The 21,772-nt window shown below is 39.5% G+C and overlaps 3 protein-coding genes across 9 annotated transcripts in view; 2 read left to right on the top strand and 1 right to left on the bottom strand.

Moving 5' to 3' along the window:
* The first annotated feature begins 565 nt into the window (after nt 1-565).
* On the top strand, nt 566-12,529 carry LOC112454774 (transmembrane protein 94). 5 transcript variants are annotated; one of them, XM_025016346.1, is made up of 25 exons: nt 566-820; nt 1,149-1,327; nt 1,425-1,559; nt 1,687-1,823; nt 2,018-2,211; nt 2,354-2,824; nt 2,998-3,159; nt 3,263-3,366; nt 3,550-3,638; nt 3,710-3,947; nt 4,054-4,150; nt 4,462-4,679; nt 4,907-5,142; nt 5,270-5,394; nt 5,513-5,661; nt 6,821-6,961; nt 7,478-7,621; nt 7,725-7,869; nt 7,944-8,152; nt 8,503-8,677; nt 8,764-9,009; nt 9,368-9,608; nt 9,991-10,084; nt 10,205-10,366; nt 10,461-12,529. In XM_025016346.1, the coding sequence occupies exons 2-25, from the start codon at nt 1,152-1,154 to the stop codon at nt 10,531-10,533; spliced, it is 4,161 nt and encodes a 1,386-aa protein (XP_024872114.1). In that variant the 5' UTR covers nt 566-820; nt 1,149-1,151; the 3' UTR covers nt 10,534-12,529. The 5 variants fall into 5 exon arrangements, with proteins under 5 accessions (XP_024872114.1, XP_024872113.1, XP_024872112.1 ...); XM_025016345.1 differs by having other exon boundaries at nt 567-820; nt 4,057-4,150; nt 7,704-7,869; XM_025016344.1 differs by having other exon boundaries at nt 567-820; nt 7,704-7,869.
* A 4-nt stretch (nt 12,530-12,533) lies between these two features.
* The window catches only part of LOC112454775 (GPI ethanolamine phosphate transferase 2), a 27,945-nt gene continuing 18,706 nt past the window's right edge, over nt 12,534-21,772 (bottom strand). The window contains exons 1-14 of one of the 3 annotated variants that reach the window (XM_025016351.1): nt 19,925-20,573; nt 18,107-18,479; nt 17,548-17,746; nt 17,240-17,449; nt 16,947-17,135; nt 16,366-16,720; nt 15,609-15,805; nt 15,170-15,406; nt 14,845-15,023; nt 14,332-14,555; nt 14,007-14,160; nt 13,586-13,889; nt 13,138-13,304; nt 12,534-13,045 (exon numbers count right to left, since the gene is read on the bottom strand). In XM_025016351.1, coding sequence (XP_024872119.1) covers nt 12,748-13,045; nt 13,138-13,304; nt 13,586-13,889; nt 14,007-14,160; nt 14,332-14,555; nt 14,845-15,023; nt 15,170-15,406; nt 15,609-15,805; nt 16,366-16,720; nt 16,947-17,135; nt 17,240-17,449; nt 17,548-17,746; nt 18,107-18,282 — 2,889 coding nt within the window. In that variant the 5' untranslated portion in view covers nt 18,283-18,479; nt 19,925-20,573 and the 3' untranslated portion in view covers nt 12,534-12,747. Of the gene's footprint in view, nt 13,046-13,137; nt 13,305-13,585; nt 13,890-14,006; nt 14,161-14,331; nt 14,556-14,844; nt 15,024-15,169; nt 15,407-15,608; nt 15,806-16,365; nt 16,721-16,946; nt 17,136-17,239; nt 17,450-17,547; nt 17,747-18,106; nt 18,480-18,807; nt 19,289-19,924; nt 20,574-21,772 lie in introns of those variants that run through there. The other 2 variants (XM_025016349.1, XM_025016350.1) reach the window with 2 other exon arrangements.
* LOC112454777 lies at nt 19,651-21,766 on the top strand. Its single transcript, XM_025016354.1, has 4 exons — nt 19,651-19,850; nt 20,580-20,799; nt 20,967-21,057; nt 21,374-21,766. The coding sequence occupies exons 2-4, from the start codon at nt 20,585-20,587 to the stop codon at nt 21,635-21,637; spliced, it is 570 nt and encodes a 189-aa protein (XP_024872122.1). The 5' UTR covers nt 19,651-19,850; nt 20,580-20,584; the 3' UTR covers nt 21,638-21,766.

Below are 21,772 nucleotides of genomic sequence, written 5' to 3'. Positions count from 1 at the left end.
TATGATAATACAAATCAAAAGCGAGCAGCAGTTCTATTCTATTTGTATGCGTTAATTTACTTAATTTTAAAAGCGTTGCTTTTATTTATTGTATGCAATTTTTAAAAATTGTTGCATTGTCAATCCGCACACGCGCGCGCGAATCCTGCATTATCGACGGTTGATATGATGACATTGGTGATGATAAGATAATATACGCAATAATTTCAAATTATACATTATATTATTAAAAGGTGAGATATAGAGTCTATACATATTATTTCGATTATGTGAGAGTACATATATCTTACGTTAGAAGAGCAATCAAGACGAGCTTAATTATTTGGTGTAAGTTTGTGTTATTTTTTCTTGTTAATTTTTATAATACATTAGATAGAAAAGACATTTCTATAAAGCTCATTTTTTCCTCTTTCTAAAGCAATGACTAGAACGCGCAGTCTATATATTCATTATACATTACGTTTATGTTTCTCTCTCGCACTCTCTTTCTCTCACAATCAGTGACAATCAGTGTGCGATCGCGATCGCACACGGTGCCCCAGGCCCCAGGCCCCAGCGGCCAGTCCAGCCCAGTGGTGCCGTGTGGTGCAGTGGTACGGGTCATACGGGTGCCCAGGGCCCAGCAGAATCGTGAGTCGTGAGCGATGCGATTAACATGTTTTGAGTACTGTTCGTCGCAGTTTCGCGAGCGGACTTGGAAAAATATGCGATCCCTGCTGCATTGGAGCTAAATTGCGATCAATTTCGAAACGCTACACGCTACCTCTCGAGTGCCGAGCACAAGGGAAGGAGCAACGATTCCTTCCTGCGACAAGAGCGAGTTTGTAGATTTATAACCTCCTATTGACTTTTTTCCGCTTGATTGCATCTTTTGCTCGTAATTTTGGTCATGCCAACAATAACACGGCGATTATATTACAAATTAATTTATTTTACCGAGAATAAAGTTATCAATGTATGTATCGATAAAACACATTTCGTTAGTTAAGCTGTATATCGAATTGGACTGTAGCACTGTAGGATTGTCGCGTGTTACTTGGAACATCAAAGATCAAAGCAGAATATATTGACATTTTACTAATTTAACAATTTAACAACGTGTAGTGACAACTGACACTAATCTTTCTTGATTCGGTTGCTTTTTGTAGAAAATGGAGAGCGAGCGCTTAACTGGCAGAGACACCAAGAGACACGACGAGAGTACTGAGGCTAAACCTAAGGAGACTCTAGGCAGTCTAGGCTTGACCACCGCAGTAGCCTTGGATACTCTGCATCGCGATGTTACACGCGTTCTGCAGGAGTACGAAGAGGATCGCAGGAGAAATAAGTAGTATCTTGTACAGCGATTGTGATTATTTCGAGCAAGCGCAATAATGTTTATATCAAGTTTATACTTATATATCGCGACAATCGTTTATATTCAGCAAGTATAGAGCTTGGCTGAGGGATGCCCTACATCATCGCAGCCAATATACGACGCTCTGCTGGACCTCCGCAATCGCCCTGCTGATCAACGCCATTATTCTCATCGTTGCGTTCTTCACGCTCAATGAAACATGGTATTTATTAATTAAACGGGGCGGCACATTTGTGTGAAACTTGGACCGCGTTTCTCACCTTACAACTCTCCGTGACAACTGACAACTGACAACCAGCTCCCTGCAGTAAATAAATATATTATTGCAGGTATTCGACACTGCCGTACGAAGGACTGACAGTCTGTTGTTTAGTAGTATTGAATTTTATCTTGGTGATATTGGATAACAAATTACGACACGAGGAAATTCCTCATAGAGTGAAACGTCTTCTGGATAAACTCAATGGTACGTATTTAAATAGACACCAATAAAGACGTTTCATATCTGTGTGACACACACATTTATCTCATCTCAAAATTAAACGTGCAAGCAATAGAATAGCCTGCATAACAATATCGCGCAGTTTTTGTATAAATCCCATATGAAGCTTCTCACAGTAGCAACGATTATACGTACACGTGTGTATTTCGAAATTGCAGTTGCACGTTCCACATGTCAATGGAAATCCGACAACTATCCGCATCTGTGCAGTCCGCAATCCCCTTGCCTGACCCTGCAGTGGACGTATCGCGATGGTCAAGTAGTCAACTTGCCGTGGGCTTTATTAGTGGCCGGTGACATAATCGTGATGAAGCCAGGCCAGCAAGCACCTGGATATTGCGTGCCGTACGACGTACGTGAATTCAACTCTCTCTCGCGACCGAGACTTCTCTGAGATGTTCACAGTTTTCAACATGTCCAAGTTACACAGAGATTCTGTTGAAATCAAACTCGGTTCGCAGAATCGAGCTTTCTACGTAAACTTTGAATTGCAGGATGCGGAAGCTCCTGTTTTGCATGCGAAAGAGACCTACTGTGCGCCGGTACACAGCGCGAACGAGATTTTCTCCACGCCGCAGGCCCGCGCACCTCTGAAGAGCAAAATCTACAAACTTCAGGAAACGCCATACCTGATGAATCTCCGAATGGCGTTGGATCAAGCTCTCGATCGACCGGTCACGTATTACAATCGCAAGCGTCACTTGTTGATGATCTGCTGCATCGAGCACTTGACCTATCCGATACTCGTGATCGTTATCCTTGTGGTCAATCTGCTCCGTTATCTGTATTTGACAGATTATTTTGGTACCGGCCACTGGAGTGAGATGTTTTTGCTGCAACCCATCACCATTAGTCTGCCGTTGCTGCCGTTGATGTTTCCCGCCTGCTGGATCGTCCTCAATTGCTTCGGCATGGCCCGTTTCAAAGCATTGTTCAAGCTTTATCTGTCCGCAAAGAAACTCCAGGTCAGTATTTAATTTAGAAATTCATTATTTACAAATTAAAATTTATATACCAAGTGTATATTACATGTACGTAATATAATACACACATTCTACAGAGCGTATTGTGATTTTGATGAATTATATTTGATTTAAAAAAAAAATAATTAATTAATTTATAATTTCCTTAAATTTAGTTTGTAGATCCTTTTGAAGACGCGGATATCAATGGTCCCAGTCATCCGGATGTAGTGTATAATTGGCTGGAACTCAAAGAGTACTTTTTCAATATTCTTTTTGGCACGGAGCACATGATGTCGCGGTCGGCGAGCATTTTACACGTACTGGGCTCTGTGACTGTGAGTATCGTAGCACGACGTGACTGTGACGTTATACTCTAGTACCAGTAGGCAATGATTCTGTCAAAGATTCGTCTAAAACATTCTATATATATTTCTGTAGGCACTGTGCTGCGTAGATAAGAAAGGAATTCTTTCGTGGCCTAATCCTACGGCGGAGAAAGTATTTTTCCTACGTAACGCCAATATTTTGTCGCCGAGCTCAAGGTAGTCATCTTATAGTCGCGCGCGGACCCAGTTGGGGATATAAGAATCCGAGTAAAAGTCCAAGAATTTATGAATTTCTCCCCCTGAGACAAAGGAGTTTTGACGTAACTTTTATTTACGGTGAAATCACACGGTGCTACGCGGTATCTCGATGCCGATTACAATCCCGTTTGTTTTTTTCAGTACCGGCAGCGTGGACAAGACGACTGATAAGAACCAAGAGTCTGAGGAGACCAAGGTCAACTCCAATAGAACGTCTTACGTTCAGCACGGTAAGGAAGGACGCGAGAGACAACGAGAGTCGTCGAGTGCGCGACGTAACGACATCCGATGCTTGTCGCAGATATGTCGCACTCCACCGCCGAGGTTTTGGATCTCACCCATGATCACGCCCTGCCGTTCCGCCTGCAGTTCGACGACCAATCGTGGCGACAACATCTCAACTCCCTGAAGCCGCTCGGCCTGGCGATCCTCCTCAACACGTGCAACATGGATACGCAGGAGCACTACATGCAATTCTGTTGCCATGTCACTTGCGAGGCTCTTTATAACGAGAACCTAGTCCCAGTGACCAACAGACGGTATGTGCGTCCTTAATCTCTCTCTCTCTTAGAATCGATTGCCATTGATTCAATCCTTGCAAAATCCAATTTCAAAAGAATCGAAAAGTAAAGTTTAAAATTTCAGCAGATGTCTGTGCGAACTGGCGAAGCAGATCGGCTTCCAGGACCAGGCGCAAAAGATCTTTCAACTGGAGCAACAACTGTGTACATTTAGACATGTAGTAAGTATTACTAATAATTGTTTGCATGTAAGAATTTAGGATAATGCTTTTCCTTTTTTCAAACTCACGTGTAGAGTCATAGTGAAATCGCCCTCCGTCAAAATTTTAAAACGTGCTCGCGCGTTCTGTGTAATCGCAGAAATTGTCAAACTGAAGTTTGTGTAGCTGGTTAAAAACAGTCTTAATCAAACTGGGTTTTTTTTTTAAGCTTTGCCATTCTAAAAAGATATCGTTCAGAGGGGGATGATTTTTGTTACAAAAGCGAATAAAAGTTGTCAATCGGCAGCAAACTATAAACGTTTTGTTGGTAGCAACCGGAGATGGTCAGGCGGGATATAAAGTTTGCGCGTTCGCTGAGCATCGCGACAAAGTTGAAGTTCCCGTTTCCTCATATGGTCACCGTGGTCGTGAAAGAGCGCAGCGGTGGCGGTCTGCAATTGTTGACGCAAGGAACGGCCGACGTAATTCTAGACTCGTGCATCGAGTACTGGGATGGTCACGATCTCTGTCCTCTTTCCGCATCAGACAGGTACATGGTTCGCTTTTAATTCCATCCAGTCTCCTAAACAACGTATTCTAGAACATCTTATTACATAAGGAAAATTATATATGTTTTGTAAAATGTTTGGTCCCGTGTCCCGTGGTAAAGTTTACGTGTTATGTAACGATTCTCTCTGGTTTAATAATGGTGTCCCTCTTTTGATAGCGATAATTTGATAATAATAATAATAATACGTTCCTCTTTTGTCGTTGCAGAAAAAAGGTGCAGGACTTTTACCAGAGGACGAGCTTGACCTCGTACTGCACCGCATTCGCTTACCGACCGCTGACGCGCGCCATCAGCGACAAGATGTCCGAGATATATCTGGAACTGCCTGCTGATAGCAAACACTTGTACACGCCGCACAGGAGTCCGACCCCTTTGCCGTGGGACTTTAGAAACGTTCTCGATCCCAGAGTACGAGGAATATTAGGGCAGTTTCATTCGACAGGTTGTGCACTACTCACTAATTGAACGGATTTTTTTGTCTGTAACTTTGATCTTTAAAATTAATTTATTTTTATTTGTTTCGCAAATATTTCAACTGCAGCAAAGAAAACGTGACTTTCTCTTCTCAGATTCCTTGTTGTGCAACGAAACGAAGGATGATGACGTGAGCGACGTCGAAAGCTGCTTCGAGGTGCAGTGTAATCAGGTTTTCATCGGAATGGTGACCATGCAATATCAGGCGCAAACCGATATGGTGCGCCAACTACTATGTGGTCGAATCTTTTCTTTTCTTTTTATTTCTTTTTTTAAATTATTTTAAATTTTCTTTTTTTTTACTGCAAACACGCAGTGATGTACATTATTGACTACAGGTGCAACTGATTGAGCAACTGGACAGGGCGTGCATAAGATTCGTCCACTTCAGCAAGGAAAATGAGCTGCGCTCGCGCGTTTTCTCAGAGAAAATGGGTCTGGAGAGCGGATGGAATTGCCACATCTCGTTACTCAGCGAGGGGGCCAGGTATCCTATGTTGTAGACGCGCGATGTCGTTTTTCTCTCAATGTCTCTTGGATTTTCATATGGGGCATATTCGTGACTTTTTCTTACCATCAGTGTCCATCTGATCCGACGTTCTCGTGATCCTCATCACCTTGATTAGTTTTTAGACAAATGTTTCCTTTGAGGAAGAGAAAGGAGATGGAAGAAAAGATTTAAAAATGAGAAATCTAAAAGTATATATTTAAAAAAAAAAAGTTTTTAACTGAAAGGGTTAATCGTCAGGATCAGACACGCACGTGGGATAGCTGCATGCATATTAACGACGCATTAATTCTCTTATTCTTGTTAGAGCGAGCTACCACGAGGCTCAAATGTAAATCATGTCCGTGTATATTGCAGGAGACAGCAATGGCTGGAGAGATATCCGCATATGCCCCCGTCGTATATGTTTGTCTATACGTCTTTTTTACTCTTGTTATTGTTAATATTGATCTGCTGCATGGTCATCTTTGTTACGCAGAATGTCTCATGAAATAATACACAAGATCCACGTCGTATACACTGAGTGCAACGTAACTTGCGTGTCCATGTTTTACATCATATAAAGATTTATTTAAAAATAAATCGTTCAGAAAGCCGTTGCAACTAAAAATCCTAAAAAAGATGTATGTATATAGATATAGTAATTACCGTATATTTTAAATATATTTTTAAAGGGATGAGTAAATGGTTGAAACAACGTTTTGGAAATTCTGAAAATTAAAGATCGAATCAAGTTTAAGCTTGAATCTCAGACATGTTTCTCCGCGAGACATTCTGCAGTGTCACTAATCTCGATAAAAGATACGGTCGCAATCATTTGGCTGCAGTGTCCTAATATCTCCCCTAACATGTGTACTAATATCTCTATCTTTATTCAAGGCATATTAACGCAGGGCATATTAATTTTACTTTATTATCACTTGTTTGTATTTCTTTTTTATAGATACTTTGCAAACATACATTTTCAATTACATGTTCCTTAACGTGTGAAGCAATTTTGTTGTTACTGTGTATGCGTGCGTATGAGTGAGTTAATGTCCATCAAGGATATGATTATGCGAATACACGCGTACTCGCGCGAAGAAGATACACGCCCATATGTATTTTACTGTAACTAACACACACATGACAATGCCAGGTCCGAGAGTCCAGTGGGTTGGTGGGTGAGCCAGGCAGCAGCCATGTCCTCACCCACTCCCTCACCCACAGCCCAATCTCATCAGCCTAATTACTCCTGCATGGACGAGGCCAGCCACTTGCTTAATCGTGTCTTACCTCGGTACGTTACGCCGATTACATGCAGAAATAGCTCACTATACGCTGTACAATATAAAATCAGACTTTTGCTTTGCTTCAAAAGAGAAAAACAAAACACAAGTTAAAACGGCAAAATATTAACCGTAGATCGTACAATTGCAAGTAGGTACTTAAAATGGAAATTTAACAAATATCATTTATATTCAGATAAACGGATTTGAAAGAAATGGACTTGAAGCAATAAATATAAATGAAATACTAATAAAAAAATATTGCGAGAAAAAAATTTAAATACCTAAAATCTCTTGCGCGTTCTACGGTTGATCGATCAAGAGAAGAAATGTGCGGCATGATGAGAGAATTCTCTCATTTATTTGTCATGGTAACTTTGCCGTGTCCCAAAAGACTTTTGGGCAGCAAACTGACGTATTCTCTTGGCTTCTTAGCATTAGATGTGTTTCTTATCGCCCACCATTATCACTAGCGAAATACCAAGCGCGTGATAGTATCCACTAAGAAAGAATGTTTCCCGTTTTAGCAACAACTTGAACAACAGCCGAGCGATGAGTATGTCGGCGCCGAGCGCTATCAATACGGACTTCTCAACGGTCAAGTTCGACGATGAGACCACCGAGTGGAACAACACGGGGGCTTCGCAGGTCAAGAGCGCGATGAGCCACAGGTTGCTGTGATATCTAATGCCAAACTAAAAAGATTTCTATAAAGATATGCGATGGTATTCACAAGGTTTGATAATGCTACAGAGATAACAAACTGTCGAGCAGGGAGCAGGACACGGTGAGAAGCGAGGACAGCGTTTTGGTGCAGAGCGTTGATCTAGGATCAGGCCAGGAAGCTTGGAGATCCTTGAGCTGCCTCACCGACAGCACCGAGCAAAGCGCGCCGGTCAACTTTGATCTGTCGAACAGGGTAGGGCAGATCTCCTTCTCGATTAAACTTAATAAACGTTTATGATACATGAGATACTTATTCTACGAGCGCAGGCTAAATTGCCGAGGGGCATAGATAAGATACGTCCGCACATCGAACTAATAGACAACGTTCCTTTGCTCGTATCCCTGTTCACCGACTGCAACACTACAGTGACTCGCGAGATGTTGCACATTATGCAGGACTACGGCGAGGTGGTATGCGTGCTTGGATCCTCCGCCAACGCTGAAAACATGCCAATCTTCATGCAGGCTGACGCAGGGTAATTATAATCTTTGTTATCGATCGAATCGGTAAGATTTTTTAGAGACGCGATCACCACAAAGGCAAACGTCCATCCAGGCGTACACAGAGAATCGCGGTGTACGTCTGACTGCAATCGTCTAGTGTGATCCTACATCCCGGAAGTAAAATATTTTTCCTCGAGTCTTGAAAATTCCCTGATTGCCCAGCCTCATTTTCAATTAAATTTTCAGGCATGTAACCTCTCAAAAATTTCATCAACAGAATCAAGTTCATCTCGAGAAAGATCCATATATAGTTTCTGATCTTGCGAAAGTGATCGGTTCTCTCTGTATCCAAGTTTTCTAAAGACTTTTAAATCGATTGCAGAGTAGCGGTGGAGCCCTTGTACCCCCAGGTGTGTCAAAAAGTACCCGTGTTGGTACCTACTACGGAGAATCAAGGAATTTCTCCCATCGACCTGAGTAGAGCGCTCAACTCCGTCGCGTGTTCGCTGAGTGTGAAACGCGAGGACCCCGTGGCAATCTTTCATCTCATTATGGAGGTATTTACGGTGTATTTTCCAAGAAATTAAATGGGAAGGTAACGAGGCACAATAAACGGTTCTTTTCTTTGCGTGCACACCCACAGGCTCGTCATTATATGAAGAATCTATGGAACTGTATACAATTCTGGCTGTGCTGCTTAGTTACGCTCTCATTTATGCAAATGCTGTCGGCGTTTCTACTGCTGCCGCCACTGTTCTCCATCGACCAGGTACTCTGGCTGTGCTGCTTGATAATCCCCATATTATCGACATCAATGATCGCCACGCCGATAGATTCGACGATAATGCAACGCGCGACTGGGAAGAATCAATGTGTAGTTAACGGAGAGGTGAGAAAGGCGATAAATATATATGAGGTCATGGGCAATTCTTTCGAAACTCGCGTGCTTCATTTATAGTTCGAATCAAATAGAAACTCGATTTATAAAAAGAAGAAGGCTGTTTTCATATTCTTTTTTTCATTTTATTTCTTTGTAACGTATACGTATGTAATTTTATTCCAATATTTTATCTCCAAATGATTCGCGAGACGAAAGTATGCGAATTCGCGAAAAGGAAATTCATTAGGGTAAAAGGTCTTGTGTGTGTGTGTGTGTGTATATACTGATTACTTATCAGCATTAATTTAAGCAAGTAATAGGAGCTGAAGGAGAATAAACATCGATAATCCCTTACGCGCGATTATAGGTCACGCTATTCGTGCTATGGTGCTACGGCAGCAAGTTTTTGCCGACGGTGATCACAGTGATCCTCTCGCAGTGCATCTCGTTCTTGACGCTTTGCCCCGTCTACGTGCCGCAGACGAACTCCAAGTGCCTGTATATATATCCAGATCCGCGGGATCAGATCTGGGGCGGCTGGGGCAGCAGGCCGATCGTCGTTCTGGTCGTGCAACATTTCGCTCTCACCCTCATAGTCCTGCATTTCGGTAATTCGAACATCCTAGCAATATTTTTTCTATCGTATTGTTAATTCTTTGACATATCGTACTTGGGGCAAAAAATTTAGTCGTCCACAGTTTGTCAAATTCTCTCTTGTTGAAAACAAAATTACTCAATTTGTTAATTTTTCAATTTTTCAATCAAACGAGCTCTTGTTTTGCCTTCAAGTTTATTATTTTATTTCATCGTGTCTTTTTTTTCATGTCCACGTCCACTTGAAAAAATGATGCATTATTAATTAATTTTTTAAAATCAGGATAAAACAGAGACATGGCAAATCTTTTATACCAACCTAATACAGCAATACATACTGACACACAGAAATAATAATATACTTGGAAGCTCATTAACATATATCTTTTCTTTCAGTTACGATATCTGTCAGCTTTGTGCACAGGGAATACTCGATATGGAAGAAAAATCCCATGAGTAATTGCACCTGGTTTCTTGGCGTATTTGTCGTGTAAGTATAAAAGATCGAACTGAATAACAGTCTGTCGCAAAAAAATTTGTCCTTTCGAGTTCTCAGATTGCAGATTAAATTCTAAATACATCTGTCGTTGTACATATTATTGTCTTATAGATTGTGCGTGCAAGCGGTATTCTCCGGTGTGGCGTTCCGCAGGTTTTGGCGGGAGGAAGGCAAGAAGATTGAGAATTTCCCGATTCACGTACCGTTGTTCTTTCTACTCTCTGTTCCGCTGACATTAGCGGTTAACGAGTTGATCAAGTGGCAAGAGATCAAGTAAGTTTATCGTTTTCTGCATGCCTCTAGTCGTCTATGGCGCGTTCGCTGCAATTTCTGAAATTAATTAATGTTTCTATTCTCTCTTTCTCAGAGTGAACGTCAGGTACCAGAAAAGAGCACGTTTAGAATTTGGTACGAAGCTGGGAATGAATTCGCCATTTTAATCAAATTCGTAGCACCAATTTTTGATGTCTTCGAAATATCAAATGTGTTTTAAAAGATATATACGGGTACATCGTTAGGTGTATATATTATTAGTATATGTTATCGAAAGTATTCTTACGATTCAGTTGCTGCAAACTCGAGAGGTCCAAAGGGCTCTCGTCAGCTTTGTGTACTTATAACGCCGTGTCAAATATTGCCAAACGATTAGACTCGAACGAGGCACCGATATTTTTCTATAGCGATATGCATATTTATATTTTGCGATGTAACAACGGCCCACATCGGACGCCGCGCCGCGAAGCTGTCGATTGCGAGCTTAAACGAGCGTCGCGCCGTGTGAGCTTTCGCACGATACATCGGGCCGATAGCGGAATATCTATCTTATTTTATCAAATCGCTCTGATTAAGATGCGCTTTTTTCGCTCTTGATTCTGTCGTACGTCAAGATGTCTCACATCATAGGTACATCGCGTTTTAGATTTCATTTAAAAAAAAAAAAAATTTATATATATATAGAAATAATATTTTAATAGTAAATAAATAGTAATTTTACAATTACCGCAAGATTATTTCGTTTCTCTAGTATCCATAGTGCGAGCGTGCTTGAGAAATCTGAGACATCTTGTATTTGACGACTTTGGTATTATACGTAGAGTATTTGTACACACATAAAGATGTTCCTATTGATAACTTTGACATCTTCGTCAATGTTCGATTTCGCGAGCTCGTTGTAGAATCGTATAATCGAGAAATCGGAAGTTTTTAGCGTGAACGCAACGATAGTAATTTATTTGTTGTGATCAAGGATTAGCCGAGACTTTAGCGAATTAAATGTACTCTGCGAGATTATAGCTAGCCGCATCGAGAGTTAAATTCAAACTCTAGCAACAAGAGTCTCGCTGGTACGAGACAGTTCTCTGGTTGTGAGACAGTGTTCGCACGCGCGCGCGCACGTGGTCATATTTGGATATTAGGTTTCTTGATTTCCCACCGATAAAGTGGAATATGATCTTAATCGCGAATTTCAAAACGGCCGAACCTCCACAATCAACTTGCCCCTTCTCCTTTTGCGCTGTTCTTGTACCACCGTTCGATTTTGACTAATGATACTACGAACATGCACGCGCATATAATATCTATTGTTTGTTACTCGTTTTTTAAACTCTAAATTGATCGACGACGTAATTTTCGTTCGTTGTACAAAATACGAGTGGAGACACTGAAGGGAAAATTAAAAATAGAGATTGCTAATAAATTAAGGGGATGCATACATTTAACCGGATCAAAAATCAATTCTTTTTTACATTTTCAGAAAGTATAACATTTAAGGATTTCTCTCAATGCAGTAAATTATAAAATTATCAAACAGGCTATTCGTCTTACTTAAATCTCTTAGATATCTATTTTTTTCTTGCCTTCTATTACATATTGAAGCAAATGTAAAAAAGAGATAGAATAGGTCTGATTTTTTGTGTTATGCGACGTTAAGTCGGAGGTTTGACTATACTCTAAATCTTTGTTAAACGATATTCCACTCTCGTAACAAATTCATTTTACTGATAAACTTCCGTTACAGTGTGGCATATCGTCCCCATGTTGTTAATAGTTGCTTTCCATTTACACTTTAGTGATCTGAGTCACTCAGTTATGTGAGTATTTTATACTCAGGTAAGATAAGTCATTTTGTACTTACCTGCTTATTTTGGTGACAAAGCTATCGCATAACAATACAGATTCGTAGTCTCACTTTTAATGTGAGTTTATTAGATTCATTGAAGCACATGGTCTCGATTGTGGATAAAAACTCTGTTGACTCTCACTTGCCAGCATGCAAAAAGAACGTGCATTCGACAATTGAGTTTTGACGTCACAAGTGAGAATTATCCGAGTTTTGATGTAAATGAAAAGCAACTAATATATTGCATTCTAGACTTGGTTTTACGCGATAAAATGGATCTTTTTTTAAGATGAGAATAAAATATTGATTAAAAAATACTCCTATGATGAATTCATTTTTACTAATAAGCGTTTACATCCATTAGTTGTATTTAATACTGTACAAAGCTTAGCAACTGATCGAAATTACTTTTGTCAGTCTTTTTCTTCCGAGTCTAAGCGCTATTAACTATGGATTTAATTATATTTTAAACTAGACTACAAGAGTAAGCTATATAAATCAGATTTATTTACATCAAGTCTAATTTTTCGAAACGTTAATAAATGCATGTGTCCGTTTCTTGTACCGGTTCTTGCGGCGTTGCGTGATCCTTAATCTTTGCACGATTTGCGTAATTAGAAACCGCTGCGGATTGTACAACAAACACTATCAACGCTACGAGCACGCTAGAGCACATCGTCGCGGAATACGTTGCCTCGTACAGCAATTTCGGTGAGAACACCGACCACACGAACAGATGATAACGTTGATTGATAACAACGATCATGTAGATAGTTATCGTCAGCAGCCTCCACGCGATGTAAGACCTGCTCGTGCGCGCGACAACGTCCGTACTGCAAATACGAATCGATTCTCTTCTCATTAATAACTCTCTCATTAATAACAATTGTATCGACAAGAATTTCAGAATTCGTGAAGCACTCACCGGTTTGTCGGATATAGCTGTCGATAGTAAATGAGTAGGAAATAAGCCAGGACAGGTGCGGAATAAGTATTGACGATTAAATATACACCAGTGACGAGAGGCATATAGGAACGCAGACCGACATATCCCGCTGCGACGTCTATACTTGCAAGGCTATTGGAATTTCCCTAAAATATCAATCGTGCACAGTACGAGATTAAAAATCAGCTTAATTCTTAACAATCTCACAATAAATTATTAAACCAATCGTAACAAAAACAAAATTGTGAAAAACAAATGTTTAAAAGTTTCCCTAAAAATTATCTAGAGGAAGATTTTTTTTTTTTTAGATTTGATCAAAGATGTCAAAAGTTCTTTCTTTTGCTCCTCTCATTTGCAAAGTTCATGTAGATTAATAAAAGTCAAGGATTTCACCTCGGATTTCACATATATAAAGTCAGATACTTGCCTGATAGAAATAAAATACATTGCCTAGCCAATAATGTACGAGGATTCCGAGATCGAGCAAATTGTCTTCTCTTAATGCAGAGTCGAGGGTCGAGCTTGTGATGATCTGCATCGGCAATAGGATCACGTTGTACGGTTGGTGCAGCATCGCCGAGATCGCCACCCACGTCGTCACGATGAAAAACAGCATCATGCTCGTGAAACGCCGTTTATCGCGCTTAATTATTAATGTCGCGCGATAGCCATAGATTAGCAGAGACAGCGTTATTATCCCCCAAAACATACGTACTTCGTGTATGCCATCACTGCAACAAATGAAAAAGTTTGCTTCTTAAATGTTGCGGTTTGTTCGTGTAATCGCTTCGATGAACGGTCGCGATAAACTGGCATTTATATGGAATATAAAGAATGCACGTGTTTACCTTGACGAGGGATACAATGGAATTGTCACGACGGCACCATTGGACATGTGACGAAAATATATACAAGCCGCGATAACCATATTAAGGATCAACGATTGCCGTTTGTATTCTTTATCCTCGCATTCGTACGCGATCCAGATTAGAAAACAGAGTGCTGAAAATAAACATCACAAATTATACATTGACTCTTATCTTGTACGGAATATCTCGCGATGAAACGATTCATTTCCCAATCGTTTATAATAATTAAAAGATCATTTGTATTTCAGCATAAATGTTGAGAAAAATTTAAAGGTTTTTGTCAATAGATTTAGACATTTTTTACCAGCTAGAAGCAGGAACGTCGTTCCGACTTTGTTGTCGTCTTCCTTCAACCAGCGAGCTATGTCAGGCAAATGGGCCCACTTGTCGCCAGTACTGTTTAGCTTTCGCAGAACTCTGTGCCCTATTAGTAGCAACAATAGCTTAGCACAAAGTTCTATGTGACGCCTAGTATCGTTGCACGTTGGACCCACCACCCCTGTTCGCACCTTAACGCTCGTAAGATCGCTATTATGTACCGTACTATTAGATGGCGAAGAGATTCAGCTGCGACGCAACGGATTATTCAAATCTGACTTGAATTTTATCAACAATGGAACAAGTAAATTTTAATTTTATCCTTGTTCTATTTTTTATAAATTTACGTAACAATAAATTAATAAGCACATTATTAATATAATCTCTAAAAAATTTATATAAATTAAATGCTAATGCTTTCGTGAACAAATAATATGTTTAGTGTGTCTGATTTGAATTATCATTAAATCAGGAAAAAAGATGAGAAAATTCTACTCACTATCGATGGTACGCGAGTAATCTTGTGAAATAACGGTAGAGAAAGTATGCGATAGTACTAGTCCAGAAGAAATACCATGTCTGATGCTCCTCCTCAATAAAACTGCTGCCGGCGAGGCTCGCCATGTGCAACAACGCGCCGACTTGGAACACTCTGCGTATCTTTGGTCCCTTCGTGAACTATATTAATCGGAAATTAAAATATTATAATGGAGATGTTATTTTATCGTGTAGTTTATTATTGCGCAAGAAATATTTAAAATTGTCTAAACTAATAATACTTGTTAACATCTTTCGCTAGAAATTAAATAAATATTGATTCTTACCTCCGTCAAAGTAAAGTCGCTGTTTATACAAAGATCACAGTTAATATATAAAATGCCGATGACTACGAAGAACAACAAAGCATTAAATATACTCGTCGGGTAGAAAGAGGCCGTATCTTCAGAATTGTAAAAATAATACATTCCTAGACACAAGGAAAATCGCACCAAGAAAAATGATGCGGTCTTTTTATACGTAGTCCAAACAGCGGTTTGCACGAAAAACAAGATGAAAAGTATCTGGGAACAAAAAATTAAAAGTAAAAAAAATCTTCAAATTCTTTAATTTAGAGCAAAAGAGAAAAACTACATTTATTTAAATCCCTGGAATTTACCCAACGGGATTATTTCTTGGGACACATAATAATTTTGATTTAAATGCTCTTTAAATTAAACAACTTTTTAAATACTTGCATCTTTTGAGATTATCCGTAAAACTCACTTGACACAGAAAAAACACGGCAACGGCCATCGGACGAAAGTCGTACTTGATTATGCTGCTGATTAGAGCATCCTTCATCTCTTTAAGGATCGCCTTATAAGACAAGACGATCATCTCGACTATCCCCCTCTGTGTCTCACTCGCGTTCAACCAAGCGGCGTGCAGATTTACAGCGTCCAAATACTTTCGGTATACATCTGAAACAGAAATTGAGTCTCCCTTCTCGTATGACAGCCAATTCGTGATATTCTAAAAATGTATCAAAACCAGACGACGAGACGCTACTTATAAAAAAAAAACATGTGAGACAAATAAAACGTATCCTGGCGTATAAATAAAGATAATGATAAGAGGATAATGTATCCAAGTAATTTTTTTCAATTCGTTATCATTTTTAAGGTTTACCGATTTAGCTATGAGGTTTTCCGTTATACCGTTATATCGCTTTTTACTTCTTAATACACCTAGAAAACGTATGTAATAAATAAAATAATTCTAGAGACTTTTTAAAGCTACATACTAATACCTATATGTAAAATTGTTGCAGGTATTCCTTTTCATGTCCTTTTATATAATTTTTTACTTTTAGTTTCTAGATTCTTGACACAACTTGGATCTATTGCATCAACAAGTTGATTTTTCTTTCCTCGATTATTAAATTTCTAAAATTCAGAGTTTCTCATTTTCTCACTACCTTTATCTAAACATCTCAATATCCTTAAATATTCCGCGAATAACTCTTACGTCAAATACTTACGCTCAATTTGCGACTCACGGTGCGCGAGCTTCCGGAAACGGTTAAACACCTGCTTCGAGTTGTAATAAAAGAGGAAGAGCCGTTTAGCGTTGTCGAGATCGTAGATGCTGTCCAGAAACACGGAGCCGAGATTTGTAGAAGGAATAGGTAATCCGAGAGCGGTAGACAACGTCGCTGCAATATCGAGTTGCTCGATTTCAATTGATTCACCATCCTCTTGACGCAGACAGCGAGTTCCTCCTATCGTAATAAACGGCACTGTTGTCTCTTGCGGCGTCGAGCCACCGTGGCCGCCCGAGTCCTTCATCCCATGATCGCCGCAGACGATGAAAAGCGTAGGTACTCTGTCGTTGTTCTAAAAATAAATGCGCCATAGCGCAAATGAATGAGCCATAGAATTTAGTTCTAAATAAAAATAGGATAATTCCGACACTTGTTAAATAATATCTCATAATACGCTCATACTCATATATATATATATATATATATAAATATATATATATATATATTTTTATTATATATTCTGAGAAGGAGAAAAAAATTGGAAAACAGGAATAAAAACAGTTTTTTCTAATACCGACCCAATCTTGCACACGTTGGGCTATTTGAGCGACAATTTCGTCCATTTCTTGTAGTTTGGATTTAATTGAAGCGCCAAATGGGCCTTCAACGTGACCAATGTGATCTAGTCCAAGATAGTGGAGAATCATCACAGTCCAGTCGTTGTAATTCAACTCGTCTCGTATGTGTCGAGTCACATTATTATCTACCTGTTGAAAATTTAATAATTAAGCTCTCAAGAGTAATCTCATCATAAAAAAAAAGACATACAATATAGCTTGTTACATTTTATCATATATTATACATTACGTACCTCTGTAAAATCGGTAACGAAAAATGAACTAGTACCATCGTGACGATCAAATACACGGGGAAACAGAGAAAGCCAAGTGTCGTCTCCATAAAACACTAATTTATGTCCATGCTCGTTTGCTTGAAGCAATAAACTGTCGCTGTGCAAAGGTTTACTCCGCAAGTTCAGTACTATATCTATAAAGTTTGGCACTGTGCCAGTCATCATTGCCTGTATGCCAAACAAAGCTTTATAAAGACTGATTTCGGCGTAAAATACAGTAGTATTTCCGAATAACGTACTAGCACATAAAAATATTACAACTTTACTTTTATTCTAGGCATTGTCACTGTCGGCGACTGCACGTTAGCTCGTAGCAAGCACCCGGTAGAGTTTACCAGTAGATTACTCGTCAATGGCATGGCGGCTTGTCCCATTGGACCCGCGACGAAATCCCATCTTAGCCCGTCAATCACCATGATTATCAATTTCGTTATCATCGGCCTGTATAACGCATGTCTCTTTACACTGGAAACAGCGCATATATAACGATAAATATTTGGAATAAAATAATCAACGTTGTATTGATCTATTGATGAATATAAATCATAGCTTTAGCACGTATTTACAATCTAATGAAAAACAGAATACTTGAATATATTAACTAAAATAAAATTATATATCTATATCACGATTATGTCGATTAATTATTATATCACAACTTGTAGATTTATATCACGTATCAAATAAAATTATACGTTTAATACGTCGATTATATCAATACAATTAAAAAGTAAAAAACCTTATCATTATTTACCAACGATAAATAATTAAATGTCTAATGTTGTTTACATTTCTCACATGCGCAGAGAAATAAGGTTAATTTACCTTAAATTACCGACGTATTCCGGGACATCTGATCGCGAGGCGATCGCATCGGTATGCGGAGCGACGGGAAAGAAACCGTGCAGGAACAAAGCGATGGAAATCGGTGCGACCAACAAGACGTAAAATAATAATAAAAAATTATATTTAGGCATCATAGTTTCGGACGTCTCGGCCATCTCGCACCTTGCACTTGCACTTGCACCTTGACAAGTTGACACTGTTGACAGCCGGCTGATGAGCCGGCTGGCCCGGCTGGGGCCGGGTATCGAATCGAACAAATGTCGAAATTCAGCTACTCTCGCAATCGATCGAGCTCTCGACTCTCATTCCTCTATGCCCGCGAGAGGTTTCAAAAATTTCTGTCATTCGTCCCCTTTAAATTCAATTAATGTCAAGTAAATTAGAAGAATTTACGTGTCAATTTACACATAAAATAAACGTGATAAGTAATGTGTAAATATAATATTTTTTTAAATACAATAAAAGTGGACATCAGTTTTAAATGCATTCGATCATGTAGATTCAATCATAATAATTACGCGCAGTGGCGTAGCCAGGAAGGAGGGTAGGGGGATAAATCCCCCACCCCGAAATTTTGGAACCAAATATGAAAATAAAAGGTTGAAAGCGAAGAGAGAAATAAAATTGTAAATGCTTTGAAGGCTTTGAAGTCTATAATGTCTTGAACGACGTATACGTACCTCACTATAACGATAATTAATAAGATGGCATATGTCTGTCATACCGATTACACCAAATACGCAATTTTTTAAATTTTTAATTTGCTTAGGCTTCTATTATTGTCTTTTAACAGTAAAATGGCGTAACTTTTGGTTTCATTCAGATGTACATCAAAGATATCTAAATTATTTTACACTGTATTTTACTACCTTTTCACTGTAAAGTAAAAAGATATGTAGCTTCTTATTTCATTCATACATACAACATCAGCGTCCTAAAATGTACAGTACAGCCATCTAAATACAAAGGCATATACATATTATAAGCAGGGATTTCTTGCCTACGATATTACGTGTCTTTGAAAAGTCTGGTAAGTGTCTTTTAAGGGGTTTACAACATAATTCGAGAAAGAACGTCTTCTTACTTTTTTCAAGTTTATTTCAAAAGTTCACTAGTTACTACCTTTACACGCATATGATACACGCTAATGTTACAGTGTTGGATCTTACCAAAAAAATCTCCCCCTCCCCCGAAATCAAATCTTGTGGCTACGCCCCTGATTACGCGCGACACAACACAGAACTATAATGCCTCTCGCGCGTCGTTGAAAAAAAGTGGAACGAAAGAAAAAGTTACTTTGCGCGTAATAAAGAGAAAATCTTGTCCCGTCTCGCACAGAAATTGCACGAGCCTATAGAGAAGCGTGATTTCTATATAAACATAAACGCGCGACCAAGAACCGTCCGGACTCCGGACGCGCTGACGCGACGGTCCGTTGCGACCACCCTATGTATTGTAGAAAAGCTCGAAGCTCGAACAAGTCGCCACGTCGCCAGTCGCCACCGATCAATAAGTGGAGGCGGACTGGCGGACTGTTTGTCAGCCAACGCTCCGCTCCACGTAGCGCGACGTATATACTTAGCGCAACGTAGCTCGCTGTAGCGAGGCTGATCGCTGATCATTCGCGAGGTGTTCGCGCGTGCAGCGTGGTCCGTGGATCATGCTTCGGTAATTCCCGAACGTACCGTGTCCGCGACTTCTCGCGACTTTCATCCGAAATTAAGTGAGTGCCACGACTCATTTGTCAGCGTGCCCGCGCTTACGGGATACGGGGGTTTCGCATGGCATTTACTATACCGATCTCTTCTCACGAGTTTCTCCAATGTTTTCGGGTGCCTTCTCCGTTTTCCGTTCTCCATTCTCCATTCTCCGTTCATTCAGCTGATCTGTGAACTTTACCTCATTAGATATACCGAAACAAATTCATTTTACGCGTTACCTTCTCTCCAACATTATAATCTCTGCACATTTGTAAATGTACCTAAATGCGTTTGAGTGTCTTGGAATTTCCACGTATCCAATTCTTGAAAAAATCATATAATTCTTCGTTTTATTGTTAGGTATAAAAAGTGACGATAAAATCATATTTTTCACGTCGCAAGTCAATTTCAAGCGAATTTTATTTAATTGATGCATGTAATAATTAATATTCCTTACAATTTTTCGCGAATGTTATTAAATATTAAATTACTACGTACTATTTAATCGTTTCAACATTAATTCGGAAAAATGCAAATTGTATGGAGGGGCACGTAGAATTCTTTATATAATAATATTGTGTCTTTGCTAAGACACACACACAGTGTGTGTGTGTGTGTGTGTGTGTGTGTGTGTGTGTGTGTCACTCCATATGCATGCAGTAAACGTTGCTAATTCATAAATTACTTGTAATAATTTGCATCTTTTCATGCTTGTGAAACATTGAGGGATTAAATGGCACGAACAATTTCAGCGGCAATGGCATCGCTGGAGGACAGTTGGAAGGAAGCTACGGAGGGCTTGGACGCCGCGGTCTGCGACTCCTGGTTCGCGCGCTTGCAGGAGCTCTATTCGGAGGAGAAACGCACGTACCATAATCTGGACTCGCTCAGGGAAAAGCTGAATCACTATTACGAAATCAAAAGCAATCTCAAAAATCCACGAGCCGTTCTCCTTGCCATATTCTTTCAAAAGTGAGTGCCATATTCTATTCTTTCCACAATACAAGATTTTACGCCAACACGATATTATTTGTCGTATATTCATGTCTTTTGTTATATGTATATTGAATTGAATCGCTAATTATATTTGAACCGTTGCTCTTATCGGCAGCATCTGACTCAAAAATATCTTGTTGTAGCTTCGAGTACGATCCTAAAGCCTTGGTCTTTAGCGAGGACAAGAATCTTGAGCATTTCAACACTTTCGCCGATGAGGCCGAAATTCCGTCGGTGAGTAAAACAACCCAGAGTTTTGTCTTTTAATCCTCAGCGGGTATACTGTATATATCTTTTGTCAACGTGTTCAACATTGTGAAATTTTAGGTATAGCGAATATACGCGATATATAGCGAAAAAGGAATATTGTAAAAATGCTAAAAAATATAACAAAAAAATAAAATTTTAATTATATCGTTCAAACATCTGCCAACACACTTTAGAGTCAAGTAAAAATGAGATAAAAAAAATGTATGCAAATACTCAATTTCTGTTAATCATATTGTTTAATCGATTAATCGAAAGTGATCCGAGTACGTTAATCTTGCAGGACGCAGAACTCAGAGAAGAGACTTGTGCTCTGCTCAAAGTAGCGGCGACTCACAGTACCGAGGCACACAAGGTGGGCGGTGCCTTCGGCAGCGAGGATGCTCACTACTTCCTGGACCTGGATATGGCAGTACTCGGTTCTCCTCCGGATAGTTATGCCGAGTACAGAGAGCGAATACGCGGAGAATACTCTTTCCTCAGCGAGCCCATGTATACGGCGCTGCGGCTCAAAGTAAACCACCACGCGTTCAACCTTAAAGTGTAAACACACGCGGCAGAAGGACCATCTTGACAGATATTATCAGATATAAACCAAGATATTACAAAAACTGTTTTGAAATCACCATTAGACCATTTCATAAAAAAAGGACTAGGATATTTTCCAAAATTATCTACAAGA

This window comes from Temnothorax curvispinosus, unplaced genomic scaffold, assembly GCF_003070985.1.
Source record: "Temnothorax curvispinosus isolate PA1 unplaced genomic scaffold, ASM307098v1 QBEX01005330.1, whole genome shotgun sequence".
NCBI classification, from domain to species: domain Eukaryota; kingdom Metazoa; phylum Arthropoda; class Insecta; order Hymenoptera; family Formicidae; genus Temnothorax; species Temnothorax curvispinosus.
This window is presented reverse-complemented; position numbering and strand designations above follow the sequence as displayed.

Coding starts and splice junctions, on each gene's coding strand:
- LOC112454774 (XM_025016344.1), top strand. CDS start 1,152: ATGGAGAGCGAGCGCTTAACTGGCAGAGACACCAAGAGACACGACGAG. Junction 2,825..2,997: donor TGTCCGCAAAGAAACTCCAG/GTCAGTATTTAA, acceptor CCTTAAATTTAG/TTTGTAGATCCTTTTGAAGA. Junction 4,151..4,461: donor TGTGTACATTTAGACATGTA/GTAAGTATTACT, acceptor TTTTGTTGGTAG/CAACCGGAGATGGTCAGGCG.
- LOC112454777 (XM_025016354.1), top strand. CDS start 20,585: ATGGCATCGCTGGAGGACAGTTGGAAGGAAGCTACGGAGGGCTTGGAC. Junction 20,800..20,966: donor CTTGCCATATTCTTTCAAAA/GTGAGTGCCATA, acceptor ATCTTGTTGTAG/CTTCGAGTACGATCCTAAAG. Junction 21,058..21,373: donor ATGAGGCCGAAATTCCGTCG/GTGAGTAAAACA, acceptor TTAATCTTGCAG/GACGCAGAACTCAGAGAAGA.